Source organism: Sinocyclocheilus rhinocerous, unplaced genomic scaffold, assembly GCF_001515625.1.
Source record: "Sinocyclocheilus rhinocerous isolate Xijiao unplaced genomic scaffold, SAMN03320098_v1.1 scaffold780, whole genome shotgun sequence".
NCBI classification, from domain to species: domain Eukaryota; kingdom Metazoa; phylum Chordata; class Actinopteri; order Cypriniformes; family Cyprinidae; genus Sinocyclocheilus; species Sinocyclocheilus rhinocerous.
The window spans coordinates 1,824,139-1,850,900 of record NW_015654937.1 but is presented as its reverse complement, the minus strand read 5'-3'; the positions used below and the strand labels follow the sequence as shown (position 1 = coordinate 1,850,900).

The 26,762-nt window shown below is 41.3% G+C and overlaps 1 protein-coding gene across 2 annotated transcripts in view; it reads left to right on the top strand.

The window, feature by feature from the left end:
* meis1b (Meis homeobox 1 b) overlaps nucleotides 1-26,762 on the top strand; it is a 64,663-nt gene that overhangs the window by 8,923 nt on the left and 28,978 nt on the right. For both annotated transcript variants that reach the window (XM_016524713.1, XM_016524714.1), the window contains exons 5-6: nucleotides 7,458-7,569; nucleotides 22,337-22,482. In XM_016524713.1, the coding sequence (XP_016380199.1) occupies nucleotides 7,458-7,569; nucleotides 22,337-22,482 (258 nt within the window). The remainder of the gene's footprint in view (nucleotides 1-7,457; nucleotides 7,570-22,336; nucleotides 22,483-26,762) is intronic.

The window sequence follows — 26,762 nt, the reverse complement described above, 5'->3', positions numbered from 1 at the left end:
AAAAAAATTAAGTGGTCATATTAAGGGGATTAGCAGATTCACCAGCATAAAAATTAATGAAGCGATTAGGCTAAATAATTTAAATCCGTCATCTTCCATATGGCTGAGTGATCGAATAAAGCATTGACCAGTCGTAGATTTCCATTGAGTGCGTCGACCACCAGCTTTTATATGAGGGAGAGAAAACCCTGTCCCTTTCATTACCAATCAGGGACTCCAATAAAACGACCTTTGGCTGTTTAGTCTTTTCTATCTCTGCTGTATTAGTGATTATGTTAAAGAGCGGATCTGTACAGATAATGCATCTAATTCAAAGGAAGCATTAAACAGCATAATGCCAGTTGTGTTTATAACTCTTTTAACAAAACTCAATCGGAAGGCACGTGCCAAAACTTTTGAATAGTTGAATTCTTGAGCAGAGATTAATTTAAGCGATACAAATAAATTAGGCTTATATGAAGACCCCTGGGTATGCAGGTATATAACTTGATAAGAGCAATTAATGCTTTGCTTGAGGCCACGAATTCAGATCTTTAATAGACTTTAAGATAAAGACATGTCCTATTTTTTTTTCTTGATGATATGTAACACCTAAATATTAGGGTTAGTATTAAGTGTTTACATCTTCATGAAATTCTGATTCCCCAATGTAAGCTGACCAACTTTTCAGAAGTTTGCAAATGCGAATTTTTTATTGTTTTATTATGAATCGTACTTAAATGCCGCTGGTTAGCCTTGTACTACTTTAAAATTAGATGAGCAGTAGAGAGAGCTTTAAACTTAAATACATGTAAATTTAAAAATAAGTTTAAGATAACTATGCGTATTGGGCGGTTTTTGGTTAACAGTTAGACAGTGTTAAAGTTAACTTCACCGAGCGTTTGACTCTAGGCCCTATATGTATTTTACATCTCATTTTTATGTGGCTACATTTCTGAGCTTTCTAGGCGGTGACATCCCTAACGAATTTGCGTCGCTCATGCATTATCTCGTTCCATATGTATTTTTAATATATGCCCTCGGGCATAAAGTTGAATTGGACTGGGGGAAAAAAAATCTCCTTTGTGCAAATTCTCAACAATGTTAACAAGAGGGAGAGAGGCGGTTCATTTATTCAAAGGCCAATTTATTCCAGCAGGAATACTGCAGCATAAGAAAATCAGAAATATACATAGAATGCATTAAACTCCGTGGTCCAGCGCTGTGCTTTGTTTTCGTCCTCCGTGCAGCAAAGCATCGTATCAATAATGTCTCAACTCCAGCTTAGCATTGTTTTGCAAGTATCGAGTGAAGAGAAAGAGGGGCAGAGCTCAGGGGTGAAAAAGTCAGAGCCTCTCTCTCTCTTCTCTCTCTGGTGAATGCGGCCCAGCCAGTTTGGATCACGTTCACTCTAAAAAATGCTGGGTTGTTTCAACCCAACTTTGGGTCAAATATGGACTAACCCAACTTTTGGGTTAAAAATGTAATGTAAGAATTTAACCCAACGGTTGGGTTAGTCCATATTTGACCCAAAGTTGGGTTAAAACAACCCAGCATTTTTTAGAGTGTAGTATATGAAAAAGTTCCACCTTGTCAAATATGTATGATTCGTCAATTAAGCAATTAAGGGCACCCTTGAATAAGCAAACATTTTTCAAACTACGTTTCATATGGAATACAAGATCACGGTATTTTTATAAAGTGTGTGTGTATTTTTGTAAAATTTGTTCTAGATTGGGTTTATGACACTTCTTGGAGAGTTTTTGTTTTTTGTAGCTAACACAACAGGCAACCTAGCAGGTATCTCATAAAATACAATTAGTTGTATTCTGAAATAAATTACTGACTGGATTGGTAAAAACGACACTCACATGATCACTGTGGTATTTTCATTTAACATTAAAAAAACAACAACTTAATTCTCTAAAATGTTATTTTTTTTCTTTTTGTTTTGTGATGTAATGACAGCAGCATTAACAGCAGCAGTGACTCTTTGTTATAAAACATTTGTTATACATAACTAAAATTATTCAATTAAGTTCTTAGGAAATAGTAAATAAAGTATAATTTTCCTGATTTAACAGTTTTTATGCATTTATCAAGTAAAAAAAAAAAGTTATTTAGAAAACTTAGAAAATGTAAGTTAAAAAACGTATGAAAAATGAAAAAAAAATCTTATAATCTTTAGACTTTGGGTTATTTTTCTTTTCTTATTTATTTATTTATTTATCCACTCATTCAATCTAGGGGACAAAAAAGTTATGTTAACAAGAGGGAGAGAGGCGGTTCATTTATTCAAAGGCCAATTTATTCCAGCAGGAATACTGCAGCATAAGAAAATCAGAAATATACATAGAATTTAATAAACTCAGTAGTCCAGCGCTGTGCTGTGTTTTCGTCCTTCGTGCACTGAAGCATCGTATCAATAATGTCTCAACTCCAGCTTAGCATTGTTTTGCAAGTATCGAGTGAAGAGAAAGAGGGACAGAGCTCAGGGGTGAAAAAGTCAGTGTCTCTCTCTCTCTCTCTCTCTCTGGTGAATGCGGCCCAGCCAGTTTGGATCACGTTGTTTTCCTCGTACTGCGCTGATAAACGCGCGGCCATATGAGACTCAGGTGCCATATGAGCGGAGGGACTAGTTAGCAGCTAGTTAACCCTTTCACTGCGGTCTTCATTCTGGAAAATCCTCTTTAAGAATCACACTTATAATATATATATATATATATATATTTGAACTTCATACAATTCTTATTTGAATATAAAAAGTGTGTTGTGTTACAGAAATAATTAAGTGAAATTAGTCATGAATGATCGATTTTGATACAACATTTGCCAACAAATAGATTTAGTGTTGTCAGAGTAATGACTTTATCTTTTGTTTCGGCATGTTTATTGCCTTCTTGTGTAAAGCAGGCTAATTTGTTTTCCGATTGGCTGGCTCGTGGTAACTTGTTTATGACGTATTTGCTCCGTGCTGACGCTCACTGAAGGCAAAGTAAAGAGTCTGAATGCATTTCCATGGGCTGCGGCGTTTGCACAGTTGCCTTTAATTGCAGAGAAGCACTGCCATTTGCTAATGAACCCAACGCCATGAAAACCTCTGCAGTGCTTAAGACTTCAGTACTCGAAGGCTCTTTAGATTATTCCATGCGGCCTGAAGAAGGGTTGAAATAATTGAAATGCTGAATAGTTTCTCTGTCTGAAGTTTCCTTTCTGTTTTTTTTTTTTTCAGGGCCAATTTAAAAACTAAGGGTGTTATTACAGAGTAAGCTATGTTATTGATGTACTTCATAGAGGCCACCCAGAAGTTACACAGTTTTTGTGCTTAATAATTTGTGATCCGAAATATGATTTTGCATGATTTTGTTATATGCTCAGCTTTTAATGAATGAGAATATTTAGGCCTGTTTTAAAGGGTTCCATAAATAATGTCACTGTTTCCCTGTCATGAGAGATTCTTTTAGTTGTTGTTATATCCTCACTGTTGAATGTATTACTTGTGCTCGAGAAAACATCTTTTTGCACTTTTGGATGAGAACTGAGCATGCAAAAGCTATTTTTATCCACTCTGTTTTTAGTTAACGTTGGTTAAGTCATAATGTGCATGCTTTTGTTTTTTGTTGTGAACCAAAAGTATTGTCTTTTTAAGCGTAGATTATTTGCTTCTTTTGATAGTACACTAGTTGGGCAATGTTGAAATTATTACTGTGCTATAATCATAGTCTTTGTTGAAGTAATGAGATGGTGAGATCCCTCGTTCTTTATCTGGACAAATGTTGGCTGCTGTCAACGATTCAACAAGTGATATAAAGAACAAACATGTGACTATTTTACCCTTTGAAGAAGTGGCATGGGAATATCAAATTGTGGTTACTCCAATTAGTTAAATTGAAAACAGGCATTATGCATCGAGTTAAATGCTCTTTTTAAAGAGGCGCTCTGAGTCAAGTTCATGAGATTTGTTTAAAAAATTAGCCGTATTCATATATAAACTATTTATAAACATATAACATTGCTTGTGTGTAACTTTCTCTCTAAATTATATTCTTTACAAGTTTAAACTTCTTTGCAATTCCATAGTTGTTGTTATTTATTTATTTGACATAATTTGCCTACGAGAATGGTCAACTTTGTAATTTTAAGAAATTAAGCTTTATCCCACTACGATTTGTTTTTACGCCAGTGATGTGAAAGCTATTGTAATTAAAGGAGATGTGTGCTTATCCTACAGTGCTATTAAGGGTGACTCTACTGGTTTTTAAACGAGATCTCACCCACAGGCCATTTTAAGAGATTTCGCTTTCTCTGTAGACCAAAACTAAGCAGTTTATTATTATTATTTAAATTATTCCCCCCTCCCCAATTTTGCTCCATTTTGCTTTGTAAGATTTGTTAAAGGAGGTGTTTGGGGGATTGAACTGTTCTTGCATTCACCCTCCCTTTTCTGTTTCTGTGCATGCCAGCACCACATCCATTCATTTAAGAAGCCCTAATGTTTTGAACCAACAACCACGTGGTCTGTTTTCAACCACGAGGATCTCAGCCTTATCAACAAGCCAGGGTAAACAAATAAACAAGTGTCCTGAACAGATTTAGTTTTTGGTTTTGCATCCACTGGGCAAAGTTCATGTGTGAATCTTCTGCTTCCCAAGTATTTCCCAGCAGAGCTTGAGTATTTTAGTGAGCTTGTTCAAGTGTCCTTGCTAACCTTGTTTGATGAGGCATATAAAAACTCTCTCTCTTTCTCGCTCTATGTGTCTGTCTCTCTCTCTCAGTCCGTTTTGTTGTGCTATCTAGATAAAGCCAGAACCAAAAATAGTACAATGTGACACTGGTGGGTGGGTGTTAAAAAAAAAAAAAGCAGTCACTGTGGCATGAAATTGTAAACATATATTGTTTATAAGTTTTCTTTCTCCTGTGAAGTCTACAGTAACCTGAGACATTTTTCTTTATTATTATAAATGAATCGGAAGACCAATATTCTTTGCATGAGTGCGTGTATAATGTGCAGAGAAAGAGAGCTTCCATCTAAGACCCAACACAATGAAAATGCAATGAATTGGAATGCCTCACCGATCATAGCAGAATCAGAATTTCCAGCAAGGAAAATCTTTTCATGGCGAATTAAGTGGTGGAGGAAGAAAATTAAAAATGAAAAAAAAAAAAGGAAAGGCACAGATGACAAATGCTGCTCCCTGGGCTACGCACTGCAGATTTAAGAACTTTAGTCAAAGCTATCCAGAATAGAATGTGGAAAATTGAATTTACTAAACAATTAAGCATTGAATTAATCTACATCCTGCACTTGAGAGAGAGAAGGACACGAGGAGGGAGAGAGAAAAGGAGCAAGGGAAGAGAAAACATGTGGAGGGGGAGGGGACGAAGCCCCCCCCCAAAAAAAACATGACTGAATAAATCCTAGCTAGCTCATTAGAGGGACAGTGAATATATCAAGTGTGCTGTAGTGTGCAGCAGGACAGCATTCTCTCCGCCACGGCACTCATCTCTCCCGTAACCATCTGCATCTACACCGCCTCCACCCGCTGTTCATTTTGGCCCATATATTTACTCCTTCGCTTATGCGCCTCTGCGGTTTCCTCCGGGTGTCTGCTCGCTGGTGGACTGCTCTGTGTTTTGGGTGTTTTTTTTTTTTTATTATCATTAATTAGTTGTTAGATCAGTGGTGGACGAGATTGTTGGGGCAGTTATAAATAGACTCGAGTGCACCCTGGAGATGTCACTCACCCTCGGCCGAGACCCTCCCCCATTCCCATGGGGCCGAGCGGCAGCCTCCCACAAGCCCCGCTGCTCTTTTGTTCAATTACAGTTAATGCAATAGCTTGCTATTTTCTCATTCTAATTATATTTTCAAGTGGTATTTGTTGTGCGTAAAAAAACATTCTTTTACGTGTGGAGGTTCTGGGGTTCTCGGTCTCCAGGGTGCTGTACCATTCTTTTCCACAAAGCTCTGTATAAACAAGTTCCCTCCATTTCTCTCTCTCTCTCTCTCTCTCTCTTTCTTTTACAAAGGGTTGTAGAAACCGACAATTTCAGTTTTAACTCTTTGCTCCCTGGGCATGTGTTCTAGATTACGTCTTACGGCATACTTTTGGTATGCTGCAGAATATACTATTTTTTTTCTCCTGGATATAAAAAAAAAAAAGCATATCTAGAGTGGCTGGCACTATTATGCCTGACGTTTTTAGGAGACTTGCGGCAAGTCTATCAAATGCAATTTGGATTGTTTCAGATTTTATTTTTTTTTTTGCAAAAAGAAGATTACATAAAGAAGAGTACTATTTACCTAGAAATGTTATGACAATAATGGAACTTTTTTTTTTTTTTGCACGTTTGTCTCTTCATAAATTATCACAGAAATGGAAAGCAATTCATTCCCAAAGTTCTACTCTGCTTATGTAATATTTTGTCTATTTTGATAATATTTTCAATAAGAATACAGTATTCTTAACTACGTTTAGCACAATTATTCATGTTTAAATCCTGAAGACTGTGAATATTCACTGCAAAACCTGTATTTAAAAGCACAAAAAAAGTCTAACGATTTCCTGGTCCTGCTATTGAGAATGATCATCTCTGATACGCGTCTTTTTACATCAGAAAAGATGTTGCGGCCTTCATCTCATATTTTCCTCCCACAGTTAATGTTACTTTTGTGGAGACAGCCAGTGATAAGAGGCAACATCTGTTTTGTTCTATAGTACAAGTAGACCCTGCGTGGGGCTGAGTGTGTGCAGGCCCCGGCTCGCCATTGTTCCGTCCACTTCTCTTTATCCCCATGTCTGCTCCATTTGCCACATACCATCCGCCCAACAGCTGACACTTTCTCTCTATTATACACCTAAGCTTAATTGTCAATAGGATTTCTCTCTTTTTTTCTTCCTCCTCTTCCCAACTTGAAGGAGAATGGCTCTTATTTGATTTCATTTTGATTCGCTCGGCCAGCGACCAGCGAACAGGCACACACGCACACACATATACTCTCCCTCGCTCTGGGATATAAGTGTGGTGACTGACTGGCTCTTGTTGAATTCAGAGAACTCATGTTAGCTAGGGCATGTGTATGGACAGGCACACACATCTTAGCTGCTAATGCTAATTCCTCTTTCATTGTTTTTATATTTTGGTTCTGGACTATGGATATCTTGTTTCGGGTAATACAACCTTTTTTACTTACAGTCTAGTGTGTGTTAATTGAAATAGTACAGTATTTTAGTTTTTTGTCCTCTGTGACATGGTTTGGTCCATCACTCTTGTGAGCTGTGCTGACTGAATTGTCGTGTGAGGTTGTAGGGCCTGGAAAGAGGATGAAAAACAATGAAATGAGGAACATCTGATAAAGACAGCTGTCTTTGTAACATGGGACTATAGCATGTGTGTGTTTCTCTGTGATCTGATGCCTGATTGTGGGCCTTATTCTCTCTCTCTCTTTCTCTCTCTCTCTCTCACTTTCCGCACAGACTTCATGGAACAGAGACCATGACGATGCAGCTTCTACACGCTCCGGGGGAACACCAGGACCATCCAGTGGAGGACACACATCGCACAGCGGTGACAACAGCAGTGAACAAGGTAAGGATCTGTGATGTCCTTTGGTGCATATGTAAGGGATAATGTACAGTCAGTCTGTCATTATCATAAAATAAAGCCTGACAGGGTCATCAGGACTGTAAATTGGCTTACATGTTACACAGTTACTTACCAATTAAATAAATAAAAGGCCTTGGGATATTGATCTTAGTTTATCATTTTATTATGTGAGAAGAAAGAGACCACAGAGTGATAGGATAGAAACTAGCACAGTTAGGTAGAAAATACGGGACAACGATTAGTTATATAGTTTGCACAATACTTGATTGAAGCATTGACCAATCAGAGTCAAGTATTCCAGAGAGCAGTGTAATAAGTATGCTTCTATGGAAATGTCACTGTCTGTCTATGCAGATGTGTCCAGCTTACCATCTGAAGCTGAGCATGTGTATGGAGAGAGTTAAAGCACATGTTTAGGCCGCTGCTGGCTGGTCATGTGGTCGTAGGTCCATCAGCTGGTTGGGATAAGACTGCATTAATGAACCTTTCTCTGGGCCCATCTGGACAGGGTGTCTGAAGAAAGCCGCTGGTGATGACAGTCTAACAAAAGAGCGTTTACAGTGATGTAGCTTTATACATTGTGTTATGTTCCAGACCAAGACTATGGAACTTTCAAAGAGAAAAGATAAATTCTCAAAAAAACAACAAAAAAAACAAAAAAAACTCTCTTGGGTATCTTCTTGGGAGGATTTCTCTCTCAACGGAATGAAAGCTAATGAAAGCCAACTTCACTTAATTCGTCATGTCAACAAAATTCAAACTGTAAACAGAATCATCAACTGTTCGGCACTGTGATTGGCTAGTTGTGTGGTTTAACCAATGAGAACTGGTGTAGGCGTTGCCAGATGGAAGGATGGAGGAGGGTTTCAAACAAACTGTAGGCAAAAAGCAACTTCATTTATTATTGAATGGGATGTCAAGGCAGCAGTTTGAGAGCTGCACAGCCAGCAGGCAAAGCAGGATGAGAGCAGAAAGGACCACATTATGTTCCAGATGACTGAGCAACGATTTATTTACCAGCGCCGGTTTTCTCCCTCCACAGAGAAGAAGAGCAAAAAGAAAGAGGCCGACCCGGCCTAGTCGGTCAGATGGCCAATGACTAATGGCCCGGTTGCTCGCCACAGTCTGATTGGATGCCTTAATGAGCACATTTTGTGCCGAGTTTGGGCTCCTGCGGTGACCTTTGCTCTTTATTGACTAAAGTGACACGTCATTTTTCACATACTTCCAATTATCGCCAGGCTTTTACTGTTTACCCCCTCCTTCATCCCCTCATGTTCCCTCACCCCAGTGTTTTGGATGAATGTTTGTTGTGTCGTACGCTAGTGGGAAGAGGCTGAGCTATGAACCTGGACATATGCTGAGTGTGTTCAGCGTGAACAAATGACCCAAGCACTTCAGCCCCTTCAGTCTTATTCACACCAGTGGAGGTTTAGTGGAAGTATTATGTTAATGTGGGTTAATTGCTGATTGTGTAAAGCAGTGCTGCTAACCGTATTAGCATGTTCTGTAAAGAGTGACTTCATAATCCCAATAAGACCATTATTCTGCTGTTGGCCAAGAAACTCATGCCAATATGTCCCCAACTGGTCCCCTCTCTCGCATTCTTTTTTCCCTCTGTATTGCGCTTCTTTCCATGTGCTTACGCTTTATAATTAACATTAACAAGCTATCTACCTTACAAATGTCTATACAACTGCTGTAAAAAGGCTCTTGTTGTTACTGCGCTGTTCCTGCATCTTTGAAACCAAAAAACGGGAGTGAATGAAATGAGAATGGCTTCAATATAGAAACGGCATCATAATAAACAAGGATATGCCTCCAAACTGCATAGGAACATTGTACCCACATGCATAACATAGTACATCTGTAACCCATCAATGTAGAGATTGGCACCATAGCTGATGGTTCTAGTGGTTGCCATCCGCACCATGTTTTCCATTCCACATCTAAATAGCATCTCAGTATGAATGAGGATAGAATTTTCCTTGTTCGTGATTCTGTACCCATCAAAGTGCAAATGTATTCCTTTAAGGGGGGAGGATCAAGCCCACTCCTCCCTCTCTGCACTCACAGAAACTTTCTTAGCGGGGTCCAGCAGAGACTCAGCACGGCCCATCTCTAATTAGACCCCGTTTATTAGTGTAGCTTGCTCGTATGCACCCGCCTTTGTTTAACAGCCGCCTTCTCAGGGGACATTTTCTTGAATTGTATCTTGAAGCCATCTTTTCTGAGCGTCCACCCTCAGTGGGCAAAAAAACAAAAACAAATCATTATTATGGACTGCTGAGTATTGCTCGCTCTGGACTCTTGGCAAGGCCAGCGCCCAACCTGATTAAAAGTAACACCCTTGGGCTGCAGCGAGAACGCAGGCGATATGAGCCCCTACCAAAAAGGGGCAGGGAGCGTGGAAAATGACATGCTCTCACATACGCAGAGATCATGCTGAGTGTTTTGAAAGGCTTTGGGTTTCCTCTGCCTCATCAAAGGGTCTGGGAACAAGGTGATGACTACAGGAGTCAGATATGTATCAGCAATTACCAGGACCCATTTGCGAAAGGCCCCATGTGTGCCAAGTCAAATAGTTCCTGTGAGGCTCTTGTTATTGTCTGCATAAATATACATGCAGAGCCGTGGACTCCAAAACTGTACCGCGGTAAGACTGTGGGAGCCAGTGAGAGCTCAAGTGAGTTACTCAAAGTGAGTTAAGAAGTTCATTTACTACGACCAAACTTGACAGGAATGGCTATTGACGAATGTGACCATTCAGCTGCGGTGTAAGCAGGTCAATGTACAGTAAAAACCCACTGAAACTGCCTCAAATGTGTGAAAAATATGGAATGAGTTTGCACAATGTATTCTGCTGTAAATGTTACATGGACTCATCTGGTGCTGAGAAAAGCTGCAGCTAAACTTCATGCATCAAGCTAATCATTATTTTGTTAGATTGATTGTGGTGAGTGTTGTTGTCATCATTGACTTAATGGTCAGTTTGCTACTGGCCTGTGTGAAGGTCAGTCTGAGCGAGAGCTCTCATTGGCTCCCGGCCACCATTTCTGATCTGTGATTGGCTGGCATCTTAGACTGACCAACAGACATGGCCTCTGACAGGATGCCAACAAACCTTGGAGCCTGGATCCACCCACCGAGCCCCCGCCTTACGTGTTTGTCAAAGTCACCCGTTAATTGCAACGATTGTCCAGCAGACTGGAAGAACCTAGCCCCCTTCTCTCTCACGCTTTCTTTCTGTCTCTGAGTGCCGCCTGCATGCCTTTGCATTTCTCATGCGCTATTTTCAGTGCTCTCCTCAATTGCTGAGTGCACTACAATGCTGATCACTTTCCTTTTTGATTTTACAGCAGGGTCCTGACTTTGTTTAGCTCAGTCACTTTGAGCTGTTAAGAGGACACCTCTCCATTCGCACGCTGTCTGGATGCCGTCGCTCTTTGACTTTGTTTTTTTTTGCTTTCATCGTGTTTGGTGTGTGCGAGTGTTGTGCTTCAAAGAGCAATAGGAGCTCTATGTTGTCATTCAGGTGTAGTCAGTCAGTGGTTGTTCCTGCTTCACTAGATTCTCCTCTGTGCATGCAAAAGTGCTGCACACAGGAGGGGGAGGCTGAATGCTCTCTGTGCTCCCCGTGTATCAGTGGCAGCACGTTGGTGGAGTAATCTGGTTAAATCAGAGGCATAATGGCTGATAAAAGGTGTGCGGTTTTTATAGTGCAGGGATCTAAGAGCGGCACCGGGCGGCCCGAGCAGCCCCTGCTGTTTTTCTCTCTCATTCACATCACATCACACATCACATCATACACACCCACAGAAGGAGCAGAGAAGAAAGAAAGAGAGTGAAAGGCATAGAGAAAGCAAGGGATCACAGGAAAGAGAGCAAGGTGCCAATTCCAGTAAGTGTAGGTAAGTGTTTGGAAATGCATGTGCTTGACAGGAAGTACGAAATCAAAGAGCGGTTTTTATTTCACACAACACATTATGTTTTCTCTTCCAAGCCCCTTTGCATGATGCTCTCATGAATATCACATTGTGCCTGCAAATGGCTAAATTTAGCCATTACGACAAAGTCATGGAGATGCCAGCCAGTGTCAGTGAGGGGCACGAATGGCGCTGTGTCCTCAAGAGCCACTTGCTAGTTTTGTTAGGTTACTTAGGGGAAGAGATGCAGCATGGGGAACCCGAACCACTGGCATGTTTATGACCCCACTGAATCTCAGTAGTGATGGCACAACCAACAACCTACCACTTGTTTCTCCGAAAACGATTGGTGTCAATGGTTTTATGGCCCCACTCCTGATAGGACTGTATGTACGCACAGCGGTCCCATGGTGAAAAAAGGGGAAATGCCGCTGGTTCCCACACCCAGGGGCAGTTTGCCTTTGGGATTAGGCTGATGTCCTGTGTCATGTGGGAAAAAAGAGAGTGAAAAGTGAGAAAGGGCAAGTAAACAAACTGCCCCCCCCCCTTTCCCCATATATCAGCTGTTTTTTCTGCTTTCCTAATCATTGCCTTTAACAAGCTTTCATAGCCTGATTGAGAACCTTGTCTCTGGGCAGATAATACTCATAAAGCTGGTATGATAAAGTGTCACTTTTGTGTTTGCTCTTCTGTTTGCTCTGGGATTTAACTACTGCTGAAGTACTTCTCTTCTCCCCCCACCCACGATCATGTGAACTCTGGGAGACGGCTGGCTATAGCACTGCTGACATCTTTCTCTTCTTCTATCCACTCTTTTTTATTCTTTGATATAATAACTTGGTTTAATGTGACAATGTTGCATCTCTTCTCGTTGACCTCTTAAAGGTGAAGTGAGCAATTTCTGTGCCTCTAGTGGCACCTAAAAGAATTGCAATTATTTAAGCAACCAAAACTGTCTCAACCTATGTTGTGGGGCAGGACTGCTTGTTTGTTCTAACATTGGAAGACAGGCGAGTGTTTAAAACATGTTTGAAAGTCATCATTTTTGTGATTCTCTAGGGTACCAATAATAGTGTGAAAATTACACCCTTCACCTTTAAGGATGTTTAGCCCCAGGGAGAGGGAGTTTTGGGTTGGACTCATTTGCAATGTGATGTTCAGTTTAAGTGGGAAGCAGATGCTAAATTTAGGTCAAATGCTATAATTGTGGTGTGTTAATGATGTAGACACTTTGCATCTGTCTCCATGTGTACAGGAAGTCCTTCTAAACCAATCCTTTTTTCTTGCCAAAACCAGATTGTTGGTGTTTGCTAAATATTCCCTTTACAGCCACTCACTGTCATCATCGCTCATCTGCTTGTACATTCTCAAATTTGAATTCTTTCATCTCTTTTCTCTCTTCATTTGATATTCCGGTTAGCAGCATTACTGTAAGTTCAGAGCAACTGCAGAACTATTAGATTGTCATTGATAGAAATTGAAATAGCTAGTAAAAAGAGCTCTTTTTCTAATAAATACTCGAGATGTCCACTTCATTCATTGTTGATTCGTCAGATGCAGGGTCACTGTTAAGAGGGGTCATGTTATGTTCCGCAATTTATGTTGCCTTTCCTGATCTGCCTCTAATAGCTGGGAAACCCCTTTGCTCCATTTGAAAAATCCCCATGCCGTGCCCTGTCATCTGATCTGTGCTGGAGAGGTTCATGTGAATTTGACAGAAATCAGCGCAACTCATCATTGACGTGTCACAACGCATTAGGTCTGCTGTAGAAGACCTGAGTGAACATTACTCAGCGTGACCTGGGAGGAGCAGTGTGCACCCACCGGGTGTCTATCAGATACGCACACATCCAACTTTTCAGGAAAGTGCTGATATCACCCAAAAGAGATATGCTATCGCCGCTTGGCTCGCCTGATAGAGAGGACAGGAAGGCCAAGGAGGGAGGCGAAGAGGAAGGGAAAAGAAGGGAGGGAGAAGGAGGGATGGAGGGGATGTTGGGAAGGGAGTTTGAAGAACAGTGAGTGACAGTAAATAAACAGGCTTTAACTCTTTGTTCATTAATCAGGTGCTCTTGTGTGGCTGTGTCACAAGCACTCGCCTTAGTTTATTTAGGGCTTTGATAAAGAGATTAGCAATCTCTTTTTGGGGTTATCCTCTGCCAAAAAGTTGTCTCTTGTTGACGATTCTCTTCTACATTATCCCCACTGACCTGTAGGAGCTATTCTAGTCAACCATGATGAACACCTGATAGATTGTTTCCAAATAAAATTAGATAAAAAATATAAATCTTTCTGCAGCCATCGCAGGAAAAAACATTATCCCAGCAGGATAATCCTCCTGTGATCTGTAGGGATGTACATTCTTTCTCTAAGCAGGAGGACAGTCTTTTTATTAGCGGTATCACAGTGGGTTCGAGTCCAGCTTAAAGCCACAAACAGCATTGTTCTAATTTTAGCCTCTAAAGAGGATGAGGATGAGTAGACTGCTGCTAGTTTGCCATATGCTGCCCTACTGATAATACTGCGTGAAGAATATTTTCCTGCCGATAGTGACTAGGACTGTGCGTGTGAGGTCCTGGGACTGTTACAAAGTGTGCTGTCCAGAAGAGATATGACGAGGAGATGGTTGGTAGCATATGTCATCCTCTTCAAATTTATTGACTTTGATATGTCAGTTGCTGTTTTCCCTTACATGTAAATTTACCCTGAAGAATAACACATTTTCTATACCACTTGACACCAAATAATTAAATTTGGACATGTCAGAACCTCTATCACAAAGACCATTAATGCATGAAGCCTAACAAAGAACAAAATAATTTACCAGTCCTATTTGGAGACACCCCAGAAAGCCAATTTCATGCGAGCAAACACCACCAAAGCTCCATATTTGGGGAATTTGGCTTCCCTTCCGCTGTGTGATAAAGCTATTTGACCTTTGTATTTGTCACCAGAGACTTCTCACAGAGAGGGATTATTTGCTGGGGTGCTGGAGTTTTGGAGTGGCGGTGGACGAAGGTGTGTGCAGATGGAGACCGGTGCAAAAAGCACCAGGGGGAGGGCTGTGTTAACAACAGGCCGAAAGCTTGACCCAGGACTGACCCTTACTAAACAATCCTCTCCCAGAGCCCAGCCCTGGTCTTTTGACATGGATACCTGCTGAAGGGATTTAGGGGGAAAGATAAAGACCTCCTCAAGCGTTTTTTTTTTTAAAGATTTAAGGAGTGAAAGAGAGATAACAAACAAACAAAAGTGTGTATACTTTTAGAGGGTGTGTATGTGTATGGAGAGAGGGTGTGTTTGCCCTAATGTGTGCTTGAGAGAGAGTGAATGCATTTGTGTGCGAGCATGCGTGCACTTAGTTTTTTTTTTTGTTTTTTTTTTGCGAGAGGTAACCTGATCACCAGCCATGCCCTAGGAGCCCAAATGCGTCAAAGAATGGCAGGAACCAGAAAGATTTCCAGGTTGATAACCAAAAAAAATGGCCAAAAAAGTCCCAAGAATTGTTCCTGCTCTTTGTGAATATATGTGTTAGTGCGTGTTTGTGTTTTGTGGTCTCAATAGAGGACTGCACAGCCAAGATGTAATGGTATCGCCCACGTCCAGCCACCCCTGCTCTGTTGCTGTCAGGAAGCAGACGTTCAGCCCAGCTCTGTTTCCGTCACTTCCAGCCCTGAGCCTTATCTCCCTAGCTCACCCCAAGCTGATAGAACTACAATTCCCCCACATTCCCTCTGCTCCACTTCTTGCGGCCTCAGCATGTCTAACAGAGGTGAAAGTGAGGCCTTCGTTAGACTGCAGTATGTATAGGCATAATGGATTTGCCACTTTGAATGAAGGACAGCATATGAAAGACAGAAATGCCACCTGATGTTACAATTCCAACAATATACAACAACATATATATATATATACTGTATATATATATATATATATATATGCTCTTAAAAGTGCAAAATGGATGTTGACGGCACAGCTATAGAAAAGTCAGTAACAAAATGCTTGAAGTCTTGTAGTCAATCTGTTTTCAGCGTGTTAGGATGTAATTTTCCTGCAGCTCCAGAATGATTAGTCACAAAGCGTTTATGTCTTAGTTCAATGCCTCAAAAAAAATAAAAAAATAAAATAAAATAAAAAATAAATAAATCCTAGTCAAGCAGATGCAATTGAGATGAATAGCAGTGCTAACCGTTGGCTTTCTCCAGCTATTATACACTTCTTGAGTGAAATGGAGGTCTTTGTTAAACTGCAGTATGTTTGGACATAATGTATCCACCAATCTGAATGAAGAGCAGCCTATCAAATACAGAAAAGCCATTTGATGTTACAGTTCACTTGAATGACTTAATTTTTTCTCCGTCTTTTCAGTAATAACAGTGCTGCTCTTTTTTTTTTAAGCGGGGATCATTGTGTGTAATTCTGCCATACAATTCACTCTCAATGTTAACTACATTTAACAAACACAGGGGAAGCCAAGCAGGCTATTATTAGAAGTGAAATACCCTCACATTATCTACTGTACTACAGCCCAATGGATGGTGATACGCTGTAGTTGAAAATCCCTTTGCATTAGAGCACTTATCTTAGCCTGTGTCATTTAGATAGCTGCCATGTGGAAAATTATCTGCCAGAAGCCAATAATGAAGACCGCCGCAGTTAACCACACGGCTCTGTTTCCATTTCGCTCATTACCAAAAAACACAAAGGAACAATACAAAACAGTTTGTCTCCAGGCACCTGTCTGTTACCTATATTGAAAAGTTGCCATGCTCAATTGAATTTCATATTTCAGAGTCAGAGGGTGGGTGTCATGGCTTTATTTGGCTGTGTTTATTGTTTTAGTTTCACCTAGAGTAGATGATGAGCGGTTTAAAAGCGTTCAGATGAGTTGAATTCCAGGCAGATTGCTGCAGTAGTGCTGTTGTTGCGAGCCAGCGAAGACTCTTATCTTTTGTTGCGAGCCATGCTCCTTTTTTAAAAAAACACTTTACTCTCAGCCATCCGGTCTGCCTGGATATCGAACAAAGCTGGCCCTGGAGAAGGTGTCAAAAGCTGTCTGAGAGAGAGACAGAGAGAGAGAGAGAGAGAGAGCGAGGGAGAGTGTGTGTTGCCTCAGTGGAATCAGAGGACTCTTAAAGTGTTCCCGTTTGAACCTCACCAGCCTGCCTTTTCTGCCCGCCTTATATCTTCAGATTAAAAAAAAATTACAAAGGAGAAAAATCAATGGTTACACAGTAAAAGTGCTTGACATGAAAGGGTAAACTCAGGGCCCTACACTTTCATTTGACCGTTTCCCCCCCTCGACACACAGACCGGAGGAAGAATGAAAAGAGGAGGAGGGGAGGGAAGGGGAGAGAGTGAGAGAGACCTCAGTTTAATACTGTGTTTGTGCCCCTGGGCCTCAGTACGCTTTCCAACGTGTCGGGTGCTTCAGTGGAAGTGACCCCTACACAGACACGGATGAAAGAGAGCCGTAACATTTGCAATGACATTTTTGCCATCACCTGTGGGTATGTCAGCGGCCTGATCCCTGAGACCTGGGAATATGCATGAGGAGCTCTCAGCACACGGCTGACTCTGTTTAATTAGAGGCATTATAATACTAAATATGAGCAACATTATGCACTTATTACCCTCTCTGTTAGCCCCGCTGCGAGGCAATGACAGAGACACACGAGGTATGGGAGAAAGACTTGTAATTACACTCTTTCCCCCCCAAATTATGAATTACAGATCTGTCAGTGTCATCATATGCGTAAGAAACGAAGGAAAAAGCACTGTCATTATTTAGGATGCCTGCAGTTATTTAAAACTGTCATTATTTAAAATGAATCCCGGGTAATTACGGATTGTAATTATGACTCTCTGCAGATTAGTAGCCTATTTACAGAGCTATTTTTTTCTACATAATTATAAATCAAAAAAGTATTTATATTAGCAAGTTCAGCATAAATACACAAATATGCACAGCTGTGCATGGAAATATCGCAAGACACAAGTGATCAAGAGGAAAACAGAGTCAACATAACTAAAGATCTGCCACATTGCCACCATGTTGCATCTCATTAAACCCCCTACTTTCCTTTATATTTATCCTTCCAAGTCAGAAACTAGAAGAGCTCAGGCCATTTTGCTAGAGGAGGGAGTGATTGCAGTCAGCAGACCGCTACTAATGTTTGTATGTATTTTAGGAACAGAAAATGTATAGTGGGGCAAGCGTTCACGGCAAGCTCCCTGCTAATCTAAGTGTCTCTTGTTGGGAATCATACCGCAGGAATTCCTGCATGTTCAGAATATTTCTTGAGGTGGGAGGCGCTTGTGACCCATGCAAAGGGAACCCCCGCTGCCTGGTCCATTCTAACCATGTGAATGGCCTGAATACAATGAACCCGGCTTTATCTTTTCTTCCCCGACCCTCCCCTCTTCCCATTCGCCCACTCTCTTTATATGCAACCCTGTGTGTGTGAGTTAGAATGAGGAGTGTGTGAACGTGTGTGAATGTGTGCATAGTGAAAAGAAGGCGGATGGCGGGCCCTTAAGGCTGAGATTTTGCAGGACCAGGAAAGCCATAGTACAGTCATATGAGAGTGTGTTTGAATGTTAAGGGAGAGTGAGAGAGCAGTACAGGTCACCTGACTCCCTCTGCAGGGAGAGGCCAGAGGTGCTCTAGAAATCATCCATGGACCAAATGTGGTGTAAAGCAAAAGCCAATCTGTTTCCACAGCTTGGCCCCATCCATCAGACCATGGCCAATAAAATTTAGTCAAAACACTTCTTAAAATTGGGCAAGAAGCTGTACTGCATAAACTACGACAGCCTGACTTATAACCAGGGCCGGAAATTAACACTCGCCAAATCAGCATTGGAGAGTATATGAGAACAGTACTACTCGCTTTCCGGTAACTTTTTTATTTTTATTATTATTATTTTTTTAACAATGCCTGAGAATGTGATATGGTTTAGCACAATTATTAAATTGCAAAGACTGAGTTGTAAATATATCAAAATATAATCTGATGCGCTGTGTGTTTCAGAGTGAAGCGCAGCATTGTGATCTTTTTACAGTTCACAGTAAATGCTGCTCCACACAAACTTCACTGCTTAACTGCAAGTGCTGTGTGTTTTTAGTCGCATATGACATGCATTTGAAAATGCAACATGCCAATCATCTTCACAAGTTTGTAACAAGAATGGATTATAAATCAGAAGCATTTAAAAAAAAGAAGTTTCTTTGCAGTTTTCCGCAAAAAAATAAAACCTCTTTGGTTTAATGTTTGAAAGCGAAGAAAAAGACAACCATACATATCAGCATTGTACTTTTACTGTTGTTATATAAATTGTTAGTAATAATAATAATTATTATTATTATTTAATTGCAACATTGCAAAAATAACCTTCCCCTGTTTTCCATTGCTTAGACAAACAGGTAGCCCCACTCGGTGGCAGATATATTACGTACTTCACCTTTACCAGCCCATTCTACTATCTATACTAGCCACCATTTAGACCTAACCAACCAGCCTAAGCCGGTCTGTTCAGCAAAGGTGATACAGTAGATCTCCATCTCAAAAACGTCATATCAAGTCATCTGTCTTGTAGCTTTTAAATGAACGTTTGACATAGTGACACAGAAATGTGCTCGATGGATTGGAAGTGCCACTCTGCAAATTTGTAAAGCAGCAGAAAAATGGCTGACACTTTGGAGTTTTGGATGCACAAAGTGAGAGGAACAGATAGTTTCCTTTTTGAGTAATCAGATCATAACAGATTAGCCCACATCTTTCTGATAATGTCAGAAAGCGCCTTGAGTAAGTAAGAGAGAGTGGTGGAGAGAGAGATGGTTGGAGAGATCGAGAGAGCAGGAGACAGGTATCGAGATGGAGCGGATGAGCCAATCAGAAGAGCTGGCTGACAAAGGCATGTTGGGACGCTAACCTGATTCTAGCAGCAGCCAGGCAGCTAGAGCGTCACAGGCTGATCTCACACGTGGATGTGTGTGCGCGTGTATGAGGGGGTCATAAAAAATTCTCTCCCTGGTTAGCCGCGGGGCATCCTCCTCAGCCTCTGGCCTGCTCCAGTCACTGGCCTGCTCTCTAATTGCTGCATAGACTCCACCACACATGGCCAGATGAGATGACATTTTCCTCTCTGTCAGTGGCGAACCGGACAGAGCGTCCCCCCTCCCTGCAGTAGTTGCTAAGACGCTGTCATAAGCCATTAGCAGTTGGCCAAAGTTCGCCCGTGGCATTTCCTCATGGCATCAGCGAAAAGGCGAATAAATCTGCCAGTGGAGCCTGCTGCTGGACTAATGAGGCTGTGAGCTTGTTTATGGACTAGCATCATTTTTATGATTATTTCCACCTTTTCAGTCTCGCCGCCATCATTCGTCTTTATTTGGCGAGGGAAGAGTGCAGAAGCTCGGCAATGGGCTGACATTTTGACACAACAGTGCCATATAGACACTGCCATAAGCCTGTGCCTACACTCCAGTGCTAAAATAGATGCAAAATTAGACCTAGACGAACCGGAACTAGGTGAACCGGTATCAAATTGCGTCGAAGATGGAAATACCAATAAAATTGACAGCGATAGGCACATCCTGCTTCCTGACACACTAAAATAGGTGTCCTGAGAAAACTCACATCTCTGTGACAGCCCTAGGCTCTGTAAACGGCAGAAAGAAACGAGTGAGGGGAGAGACAGCTTTTTAGCCAATCAGAAATGCTCTCTTCTTGTAAATCATTTTGCATGTTTGGCTTTGCTGACATGATTGTGGAGGGCAGGGTTTTGGTGAGAGGTGTTGAAATGAGCAAAATGGCGGAAGTTAGGAAAACGCCTAAAATCACTTAAAGTCACATGTCATCTTTTTAATAGCATATAAATGAACATGTAATATTGTGTATTGTCTAAAAAAAAAACTCAACTGTATAGACACTGCCATGTGCTTACAATGACATCGCAATGCTAAAAGAGAGGTGAAATGAGTCCCAGGCTCAAGCTGAATCAGTATCAAATTGCGTCAAAAATGGAAATCCCAATAAAATTGACAGCTTTCGTTTCGCTCCCCCTTTTTTGCCTTGAAGGTCTAAGCCTTCAGAGGTCAGTTTTTAAGGAAAAATATTGGGGAAGGGAGGTTAAATAGTTCAAAATGGCTAGAAGAGGCGGAAGACAAAAGCTCAAGAGAGCACACACGCAACGGAGTTACCTCAGACATCACTCACCCTGCCCTCTTTTACTCTTTTGTCGTACCCCCCTTCCTTCTTCCTCCGTCTGACCTGATATCCAGTGTTTGCTTCTGTTTTGCTAACTCACATGGGACAAGCTCAGAGTTTATTATTTTAGGCTTTACTGAACACAAACTAGTCTTTACACCGGATTTGGAGCATTTGATTCTAATGAAAATGGTGTCTTAGATTACAAACCAGCGGTGCCACTGCCTTCGCAGATGGGAGCTGGGAAGTTCTATTTGCCTAAAAACAGTCGGAAGACAAACTGCTCTCTAAGCATCAGTAAATTATGTAATCGAAACTCGCCTTTGACATCTCATAGTAATTTTTTCTTGTGGAAACTCTGGTCAGTTTCTCAGTAAGTGACTGACTGAGGGAAAGTGCCCTTGTGTTAAAGGCAAAGCCATTGTATCTACATAAGTCTTCACTTAAAAAGTCTGCGTCTTTTCTGGGGCTTCTCTCCTAGGCGGAGAGGGCTGGCGGAGAGTTTTATATGGAATGTAGAAAGCCTTCGCTCTCCTAATGGCGTATATAATTCAGGTGCCCGCAAGGCATGCTTTCAGGAATTCTTTTGCCTGAGGTAATGGGGAGCAAAGAATCTTTTAGACCCTTGATTATTCTATTGATGCATGGAGCTGGTGAAAAAAAAATATCTCCAACTGGATTACTGCAGACATTTCCATTAATTATCAATGATACAGGTGCCTTATGTCGCTGACTGAAAGCTACAGCGAGAGAAAGAGTTAACCCACCATAATCTCTCTGTACGAATAGCACTGGGGCTTTTGGAAGTGCTTTATACGTAATCAATAAGTTACTCTCTCCATTCCTGTGCCACCGCTATTTAAAACCTTGCAGTGTGCAGTTGTTTGCCTCGCTTGTGTTTCTTTTATGGTTTATTATCTGAATCGTGGGTTCATAATAACAATTATCAGAAGCCTTCTCAGTGGCGTATTTGGGCTCTCATTGAGGGAGAATGCGTACAATAATTGGGGATAGGAATAAAATCAGCATACGCAAGAAAAACGGCAACATGAAGCTGAAAAAGCGAGGTAAGCCATATCCTCTGCTCTGGTATGTTGAACTGCCCATTATAAAGCCTTATCGAGCACCCACAGGTTGCTGCAAGCACCCATGCAGCATTGTTATTAAAATGCAGCTCTTTGAAAAGCTGCCGTTTTGTGCGGCAGCAATATTCACCCCCCTCCTTCCTCTTTTTCATAGCGTGTAACTCCCCCACATGAGGTAAAAAGACACCGGGGCGAGCTTCAATCAATATTTCCCTGGGATAATGAAGACTAAATCTCTCTGTCATTCTCAATTCTTTGGTGACTCACTGTGTTAGAAGGCAGGGGGGAAATGCGACCTTACAAGTCCATTGTACTCTCTCTCTCTCTCTCTCTCTCTCTCTCTCTCTCTGAGCGTTTGTGTGGGGGATGAGAAAGGGGGGTTATTTATAAATGTATTAAAAATGAATGCATTCAGACGTGATGCTTTTAAAGCTATACCGAAGCACTATTGTTGCCTGTTATCTACTTACCCTGTTATCAAGTTTTTGGAAAACTTGTCCACTGACTCCCTGTGTGTTTGTGACAGGTGACGGGCTAGACAACAGTGTGGCGTCACCTAGCACGGGAGATGATGACGACCCCGACAAGGAGAAGAAGAGGAATAAAAAACGTGGTATCTTCCCTAAAGTGGCGACCAACATCATGAGGGCATGGCTCTTCCAGCACTTGACGGTGAGTCCAGTAGAGTGATCTTTCCTCTTTCTGCTTCTCTTTGGGCCTTCCACAGCCAATACTGCATGCTGTACTTCAAAGCCACTGACATGGTCAAATGTAGTGCTACTGCTACGCACATGCTTGCTCACACACACAATTTACTTTATCTTTCCTAGCCTTAACCACACACTCTCTTAAGTTTTAAACCAAGGAAAAAAAAACAGCCTTAAGCTGAAGATAGCAGAGATAGTTGATACAGATGTAAGCTGTCGTTTTCCATTCTTTCTACTGTTATTTGTGGAGAATTTTAGGAAATCTCTGTAAAATGAGTATCTGGAGATAGGCATAGGGTACATACAGTGGCCTCTAAAATATTTGGGCACTAAAGCGACATTTAAAGATGTAGGGATATCATTGAATTATATAAGAAAATATCAAACCAAGTGGCATTTATTAAAAAAGATAGCACAAGCACAGTTTACAAGCCAAAGTTTGTTAGGTCAGGGGGACATTTTTTATGTATATATATATATATATATATATATGATGTTAAAAAAGAAGACTAAAAGTAGTTGTAGAAACATTTAAAACCAAGTGGTATAAGCATCTAAATACTTTTGGGGGCCATTGTACATCTATCAGAACTGAGTTAGCTGGTTAGTTGAATGTGTTTTTGGGACTGGTGGTTAGTTCTCTTACTGTGTCTGTCTACACCTGCCATAGAGAAGTGATAGAGCAGCATGGGGCATTGATGTGGTTGGCTCTTCCTCTTGCTTTGATGGATTTCACTTCCTCTATTTCATTTACCACAAAGTAATCGGAGTGCTGTCAAGACACCACTTATCTCCATATATCTATGCTTCTCACAGGCTTTACACACCTCTGCCAGCCTCTCTCTCTCACATACACTGAGATGCAGGCTCTGCACAACTCATAATAATAATGACTCTTAATTAAAGACAGTGAAATATTCACATAGGGTTATTTTAAATAAACATATTACTTAAGCCTTATTCGTTTGTGTTACACTTTATGACTGAAGTAGCTATTATGGCCCAGCAACATGTATTTTTAGGTGTTGAAAGGAAATGTGTTTCTGCAGTCAAAAGGGAGTGCATTTGATCAGTGCCAAAATCCCCCACATGCTCGCTCCCCCTTGGCCCCTCCATTCCTACATCTGTGCCACAGAAATACGCCTGAGCACCCCAGAACTTCACCTGCTCCAAACACACCCCCAACACACACATACATACTCTCAAACCCCCACCAACTACCACCTTTAGCGGCCCCAGGAGAAAGGTGTGTGAAAAGAAAGCCATTTGCCAGTTCACACAGGCGCGCACACACACACACACGTACACACGAACCACAAGAGCATAGACTGATGGAAGTTTAATTCCTTGTTTGTCTTGGCTGACCAATATGGTGGACAGTATTGTGTCTTTGAGGGCTTGTTCTGTCTCAAGTGTGTTTAACTATACTGTAGGGACAAAGTTGTCACAAGGAAGATTGCTAAATCTGACAAAACCTCCCTTTTAGGACAGCTTGAAAGTAAAATATAATTTATAAATAGTAAATGTTATTATTATTATTAGTATAAAAATGCAAAAATACCATATATAACATATGGTTAGGGTTTAGGTAAGGCTTAGAATTCTACTCTTAATATTGCTTAAACCCTAACCTTAAGTATTAAACTTAGGAACGTAACTTGTCTTTCATGCTCTGTATATCTTAAATTATGTGGCTTGTTAAGGAAAGACGTGCTATTATATGTAAGCACTCAGATTAATTTTTTCACCCTAGCAAGCACTTAGCAGTGCACTAGCAACAACCTACCATCATGACGGCACAGGACTCTTTTGCAGTAAAGAGGTTTTTACAATGACAGTGATTGCTCATAGACGTTCCTACTTGACTGTATTCAACTGTACCAGGCTGCAGATCCGTTTCTGTATTCCCATTGGTAGTCGCAGAATTGCATCCAAGCTCATTTATATAAAGTTGAAATTCTTTGCTATATCGCCAACCATCACAATTGCTCATGTCACCAAAAATCTCCAGTTTATTGAAAATGAATTATTATTGCTGTGCATCTCATTGCCAGTGTAAACATGCCTCAAAACTCAGTGCATGAGATGCAAAAAAATAGAGAAACCAATAATATGGCATCAGAATTCCTACTAAAGTGTCTGAGAAGAAAGCATGAGAGAAAAAGAGAGATAGATTGAGAGACAGACAGAAAGTGAGAGAAAGGAATTTAACTTTAATACTGAGACAGAGAGTCAGATCGAAACATAAATGGAAACACTTTTGGTCTCTGCCATTAATAGGTTTGCACAGCGCTCCTTACAGCAAACTCTGGAAATTAGACTAATTTCACTCTGCTTCAAATGCTTCACTCTGACAGCTCAGCATTTGTGTGGAGAACAAAACAACACACAGCACGTGAGGCACGGATGACTGAACCTACGGACAATGCAGTCTTCTCCCCTTCCGTCTCCAACTGGCTTTTACTAAAAGGACATCGGAAAGTCTCAAGTGGGGCCACAAAGACGTAGGAGAAAGTGTGAGAGCACAGGATTGTTGGAAAAGGTAGTTGCTGAACCTGCGATGTCCCTTTTCCTCTGAATCGATGTGTAAAGGAACAGTCCTCAGGTCTGGCCCTTGGAGATAAAGACAGCGGCAATTAGCAAGCGGCACAAACAACACACACAGATGATAGCCTTCTGTCTCAGATAAATATAGATTACATATGTCTCGCAGTTCAGGGCCCAACCGCAGCAAGAATGCACTCTTTGCACGTCACATGAATCAACCAGTGAACCCATTGTGTCGAGACGGAAGTGTGTGAAGTGGGTGGCAGTACAAGATTATTCTGATGAGCCATTTGGTGGAAGAGAGGAGGATAGGAAACAATAAGTGGAATGGAGAGAGATACAGAGGAGACGGTGAAGGCTTATGGGGTAGCAACACCCTGAAGCTGCTCTTTAATCAGTTGTTTTCAATCCCCGGTTATTAGCCGGCTTGAGGGCAAGTGGAAGCGGGCATTTACAGGTCTGAGAATAGTATGGCGAGAGATGCTAGCTAATTACTTGCCACTCAAAAGTGTTTTAGCATGCTGTAAAACTGGCGTGAACACATTCCAATAAACTTTGTGGTGAAGTAAAAAAAACCCAACAACAACAACAACAAAAACCCTAAACTTGTTATTGTTCCTGCTTTAAAGAACAGTCCTCAGGTCTGGCCCTTGGAGATAAAGACAGCGGCAATTAGCAAGCGGCACAAACAACACACACAGATGATAGCCTTCTGTCTCAGATAAATATAGATTACATATGTCTCGCAGTTCAGGGCCCAACCGCAGCAAGAATGCACTCTTTGCACGTCACATGAATCAACCAGTGAACCCATTGTGTCGAGACGGAAGTGTGTGAAGTGGGTGGCAGTACAAGATTATTCTGATGAGCCATTTGGTGGAAGAGAGGAGGATAGGAAACAATAAGTGGAATGGAGAGAGATACAGAGGAGACGGTGAAGGCTTATGGGGTAGCAACACCCTGAAGCTGCTCTTTAATCAGTTGTTTTCAATCCCCGGTTATTAGCCGGCTTGAGGGCAAGTGGAAGCGAGCATTTACAGGTCTGAGAATAGTATGGCGAGAGATGCTAGCTAATTACATGCCACTCAAAAGTGTTTTAGCATGCTGTAAAACTGGCGTGAACACATTCCAATAAACTTTGTGGTGAAGTAAAAAAAACCAACAACAACAAAAACCCTAAACTTGTTATTGTTCCTGCTTTAAAGTTGTTGTTTTTTAATCTGAGAAAGATAGTGTGATTGTGCCAGGCATCCTGGAGAGGAATGTTGGGTGCACTGAGCAGCTTTCCTGTTCCTGTGGCCATGAAATTGGACTCTTTGTCCCCCTCCTTCCCATTCCTTGTTCCCTCCTGATTTTCACTCTCTATCTCACAAACAGTATTTTCTTGTTTAATTTAACGAGAAATTAGTAATAAATGGAAGCCATTGCCCCAAATCCCGCTGTGCTTATGTCTTTGCACTCAGCTCCCCAGTGAAATGGCAATTTGCAAAATTATGTGATAGAGTAATTAGATGAAAGCCAGGCTTCAGATTGTTGCTATGCAGCCGCAGTGAGGACCGATCCTGGAACAGCCAAATATTAGGCTGGCACGCCGGGCTCTGGGCTTCATTCTGTTTGTACACAGAACCAGAAAAAGTGAGGGAGCCTCCATCACAGCTCGTAAAAAGCAAACCACAGCACAAAATGCAATCGCCCATT